This window comes from Callorhinchus milii, unplaced genomic scaffold (assembly GCF_018977255.1).
Source record: "Callorhinchus milii isolate IMCB2004 unplaced genomic scaffold, IMCB_Cmil_1.0 Scaffold31, whole genome shotgun sequence".
Lineage (NCBI taxonomy): Eukaryota > Metazoa > Chordata > Chondrichthyes > Chimaeriformes > Callorhinchidae > Callorhinchus > Callorhinchus milii.
Window position 1 is genome coordinate 2157031 of NW_024704772.1, and position 5459 is coordinate 2162489.

The 5459-nt window shown below is 55.8% G+C and overlaps 1 protein-coding gene across 1 annotated transcript; it reads right to left on the reverse strand.

Moving 5' to 3' along the window:
* On the reverse strand, positions 1-4034 carry pane1 (proliferation associated nuclear element; the record flags this gene model as incomplete). Its single annotated transcript, XM_042345148.1, is given in 6 exon segments — positions 1-471; positions 755-846; positions 1552-1631; positions 2247-2345; positions 2914-2993; positions 4006-4034. Coding segments are annotated over 6 exon segments (521 nt in total), but the record flags the coding sequence as incomplete, so codon positions are not given.
* Between the last annotated feature and the right edge of the window lie 1425 nt (positions 4035-5459).

The following is a 5459-nucleotide window of genomic DNA, read 5'->3' on the forward strand; positions in this document are numbered from 1 at the left end:
TTGCAAGGTGAGCGCTCTGACCACTTCGCTACAGGACTCCACTTCTATATCGAGCTGAGGGACAAAACAAAGCAAGACTTGCTCCTGCGCAGGTCAACATTGGCACAGGTGGGATACGTAGCCCACTCTTACACAACTCTCTTAGTTCCACTCTCAATTGCACAGGCCGTGTAAGGGGGGGGGAGAGGAGGGAATATTATGCCATTGAACCCTCATCAACACAAACAGTACACACTCGTGAAAATGGCGACAGTTCCAAATGAATCCAGCCCATTTTCGGGTCGACGCTAAACCAAGTTGAAGATGCTGTACCACCGACAGCAGGTTTCCTCAGCATCTCTTGGCTTGGGTCTTGAATGAGGGTCTCAGCAAGGAGCTGAGAGCGAGCGCTGACACCCCAGGTACCAGCCCAGCTGCCACCTTCAGCATCCGCAGGAGCCTCTGGGCGATCCCAGTTCTTCTCTCTGGGGACTGAACACAGCACGTCACTGCAGACAGTTGTGGCCTCTCATCACTTGTGTTAAAAATCATGTCATAATACTTGCATTTGATAACAAAAACTTGCATTTATATAGCGTCCCTCAAGCGGGGTAGTGTCCCGGAGCGCTTAAATACAGTGCCTTCCACATTAGGATGACTCGAAGTGCTTCACGGGGTTGACTGTGAGGTGTAGTGACCATGCATTTTCGAGGCAATTTGCGCACAGTAATGTTCCACACACAACCACGAAGGAAGTAATTCCGAATGTGCTTACCGCCAGTTCAACGAAAAACAGAGGGCTTGAGTAAGAATCAGCCAGTTCCTTCACAGCATGCATCTCCACCACTTGGTGCTTAATGGATTTGTCTGCCCCGGGAAAGCCAATTGAAACAAGACATTGAATTGAAATATTCAAAGAATCAGCAGCCTGTACATCTCTGCTCGGTTCATGGAATGTTTAACACAGACACACACCGCAGGTCTGAGCTGAACACTACCCCACTCGGCTCCCGTACCCTTCAATCTGACTATTCCCAGCACCTAACATTGGGAATATGAATGGGTTTGACTCCGGAGAGAAAGGTAATAATGACTGAGGCGAGAACCAACATTCCAGCAATTAACAGTGGCTCTAAAAAATGTAAATACAGATTAAAAAATTAATAATAATCCTTGCATTTGACATAGCGCCTTTTCACATAATTCAGACAACTCAAACAGCAATAACTTGCAGCGTCCCTCGCGTAGGATAGTGTCGCAGAGCGCTTGACAGTGACGCAGCACGATGCTGAGGTAACCTTAGGCACAGTCAAGCACTTCACAGAATATACCGTAAAGTGAATTAACTGCGTAAAGCGAGTGAAACACAGCAGCCGATTGCCCACAGCAGTGTCCCTGGAGAGATTTTTTGGGGAGAGGGATTATACCCCCAAATAAACAGATCCTTGGAAAGGGCATTATGTAATATGGAGAAAAGCTGATAAATGGAATGAACAGATCAGTCACGATCTAATAAAATGGCAAACAGGCTTTGCGGGTCGAATGGCTCCGACCTTGCTGAAAGCTACTCACCTATAACGGCTAGGAAGCAAACTTTCCCAAGAAAGAAATTCACATCGACATAAGCCAGTGAGGACTTTGTGATCTCTATACTGTAATTATAAAACATCGGGTAAGGATCCAACCTAGAGCTGCCTCACAACAGTGAAAACTCTGCGTCGCACAGGCACAGGAGCAGAATTAAAATACTTTTGTAACTCTGACTCCTATCTAAACAGAATCACATTCCTAACTATCAGCAACAACCTGCGTTTATATAAAGCCCCGCACGCAGGGAGGCATCCCAGAGCATTTTATCAGTGCTATTTATACCTTTATTATATTAGGCATGTGTACTAACATGAAGACAGAAACAGGGAGACTAAATAATAAAGGTCACCGTCAGTCACACGACAAGGTGAATAAAAATGACAACAACAACAACAAGATTTCATTTAGAGAGCGCCTTTCACGTCGGGAGGACGTCCCAAGGCGCTGGGCAGTTGGGTCAGGACCCGAGCAGGGGGGGAAATGGTCAGGGGGAGGGGAGGGAGGGAGCGAGGAGGGGGTAGAGAGACTGTGTGTGGGGAACATAGGGGTAACATCTGACATGAAGGCCTGGTGTGGCGTGTAAGCCGAGGAGGAGAAGCTGAGCTTTATTCCCCAGGTTTTACAGTGGATCAAATCTCACCACACGTGACCCGACACCAAGGAAGATCTCAGCTCACCTGTACTGATTGCGGACATCCAGCAGGAAAACAATGAGGTCTATCCGTGGCCGGGATTCCTCGTTCTCTGTCGGTAAAGGCAGTTTTTTCGCCAGGCGGCTGGAGGGACGCAGAACAAAAAATATTGGGCTAAGCATTTTTTTCCCCCACGCCAGTAGCCTAATGCCTCACCGGGTGTCAAAACTGCCTAATTACGTAGCGCCCGTCACGTTGCGCCCACTTTGCAGTATATTTTTGTGAAGCGCCTTGAGACGTCTCGAAGACGCGATAAGGAGCCGTGTCGAATGCCACAACCACAAAATTACACGGGCAAAGCGCCTTTCACGTCGGGAGGACGTCCCAAGGCGCTGGACAGACAAGAGTCACGGACCCCGAGCTGGGGGGGGGGTCGGGGTCGGGGAGGAAGCAGGGAGATCGAAAGCACGGTCGAAGAGGAGGGTCTTGAGATGGGTCTTGAAGGTGGCGAGGGAAGGGGAGGCGGAGGGACCGTGGGACGTTATTATTATTATCTTTCCCTCCCCACCCCCTCTTGGCTCAGACCCGCACTTGGGTGCTCTTCCAGCGCTCCTCATGTGCTTCCTCCCAACATGGTACGGTAACAACAACAACAAGATTCCATTTATAAAGCGCCTTTCACGTCAGGAGGACGTCCCAACGGTAAACTCACACATTGACGGTAAAGGACTTGCTTTCTTCCAGTATGGCCTCGGTCAGCTGGTCCTGAGGAATGCCATCAACACCCACCAACTGCGGAGGAGAGGGAAAGGGAAAATCGTCAAACCCTTTCCTGTAGGGCTGAATAACAATAATAACAATAATAATAATAATAATAATAATAATCCTCGCGTTTGATACGGCGCTTTTCACGTCTTCGAGACGGCCCAAAGCGCTTCACAGAATAGACTGTAAAGTCAATTGACTGTATGTTTGTGGGCGAAACGCGGCGGCCGATCGCACACAGCAGTGTCCCACAAACAGTGGAGAGGGAGGCGGGGGGGGGGGGTGGGGGGGAGAGGAACGGGAGGGGGTTGGGGAAGAGGAGTGTGGGGGGGGGGGGGGGGCGAGAGGAGTGGGGGAGAGGAGGTGGGGGGGGGAGGAGTGGGGGGGGAAGAGGAGTGGTGGGGGGGGGGGGGGGGGGGGAGAGGAGTGGGGAGGGAGAGGAGTGGGGGGGAGAGGAGTGGGGGGGAGAGAGGAGTGGGGGGAGAGGAGTGGGGGGGGGAGAGGAGTGAGGGGGAGAGGAGTGGGGGGGGAGAGGAGTGAGGGGGAGGGGGGGGGGGAGGGGTGGGGAGGGAGTGGGGGAAGGGGGAGTGAGGGAGAGGGGAGTGAGGGGGGAGAGGAGTGGGGGGAGAGGAGTGGGAGGGGAGGGGAGTGAGGGGGGGAGGGGTGGGGGGAAGGGGGAGTGAGGGGGAGAGAGGAGTGCGGGGGAAGGGGAGGGAGTAAGAGGGGAGAGGAGGGGAGGGGAGTGGGGGGAGAGGAGTGGGGGGAGAGGAGTGGGGGGGAGAGGAGTGGGGGGGGAGGAGTGAGGGGGAGAGGAGTGGGGGGAGAGGAGTGGGGGGGAGAGGAGTGGGGGGAGAGAGAGGGTGGGGGGAAGGGGGAGGGGAGTGAGGGGGAAAGGAGGGAGGGGGTGGGGAGAGGAGTGGGGAAGGGGAGGGGAGGGGAGTGAGGGGGAGGAGTGAGGGGGGGAGGGGTGGGGGGAAGGGGGAGTGAGGGGGGAGGGGGAGTGAGGGGGAGGGGGAGTGAGGGGGTGAGGGGGGGTTACCAGCAGTGAGGCGGTGTTGAGCTCCGGGTTTGCACCCGAGCTGTGGGTTGGGGGCGGCGGCGGCGGTGGTGGGGAGTGGGTAGGAGGGCAACCGGAGGCGCGGTTAGGGGGCCAACACCGAACCCGGGGGTCACCGCGCAGTCCCAGCGCCAAGCCAGGAGAGACCCCACGCGCTCGCTCTTCCCCTCAGGGTCTCGTTGAGGTGTCAAAGCCACAACCAGGTTGCACGTTCGAATCATTCCGCATTCATAGCCCAGTGCAGGTCATCATCGGGGGAGAGCAAGAGGGGGGGATCGCTCGAAAGGGGGGACCCCGCGCGTCGCCGGCGCGCAACGCGAGGAGGATCTCCGCTGTCCGTCATTGAGGGGGGGGTGTGGGTGGGGGGGATTGTCGGTCAGGACACCGGGAGAGGGGAGATCTTTGAACGTCCACCTGAGAACAAGCGGTGCAGACAGGGCGGGGCGGGGGCGGAGGGGGGGGGAGGTTTAACGTCTCACCCGAAGGACGGCAGCTCCGACACCGGAACAGCCGCCCCCCCACTCCCCCCCAAGCGCCGCATCTTAAAACGACTGTGCAATTCCCCCCTCCCCACCCCATCCACCCACCGCCCCCAATGTGGCCGAGACGCCTCGGAGCGCTCCGCGGGACGCCCCGCAGTTGCCCGGAGTATTATTTTTCCGGCTCAAAAAAAAGGGGGAGCGGTGGGGGGGGGAGAGAGAGAGAGAGATAGAGAGAGAGATAGAGAGAGAGTCACCAACCGGAGCCAGACCGACACGGGGGGGGACCTGGGGCTAACGCGTGGTCTTTACGTTGCCCCCCACACACCCCCCACCGCCCCCCACACCACAGGGCCTTTCTCCAAACAATAAATATTAAATCATATTCTTAATTAAAACAATAATAATAATAATAATAATAATAATCTGGCATTCGACGCGGCGCCTTTTCCCGAGAAGGCGTCTCGAAGCGCTTCGCCGGGGGACGCGCCACCGAGTGTAGTGACTGTGTACCCCAGACCTCCCCCTCTTTCTCTCTCTCTCTCTCTCTGAGCAGCACATGGCTGGGGGGGGGTTGGGGGGGGGGGTTGGGGGGGGGAGTGAGAGAGGGGAGGAATACAGGAGAGAGAGAGAGAGACAGCACTTACCCCCAATTTTGAAGTCTTGACTCACCAACTGCACGACCTGCAAACAACTCAACAAGAGATGAATTTCCCCCCTCTCTCCCCCCTCTATTTACCCCTTCCCCCCCCTTTTCTCCCACTCCTCTCTATCTCCCCCTTCCCCCCCTTCCACCCCTTTTCCCCACTCTCCCCCCTCTCTATCTCCCCGTCTCCCCTCTCTTTCCCCCCTTCACCCCCTCTTCTACCCCTCTCTCTCTCCCCCACTCTCTCTTTCCCCCCTTCACCCTCTCTCTCTCTCCCCCTTCCTCCCCCTCTATTTCCCCCTTCTACCCCT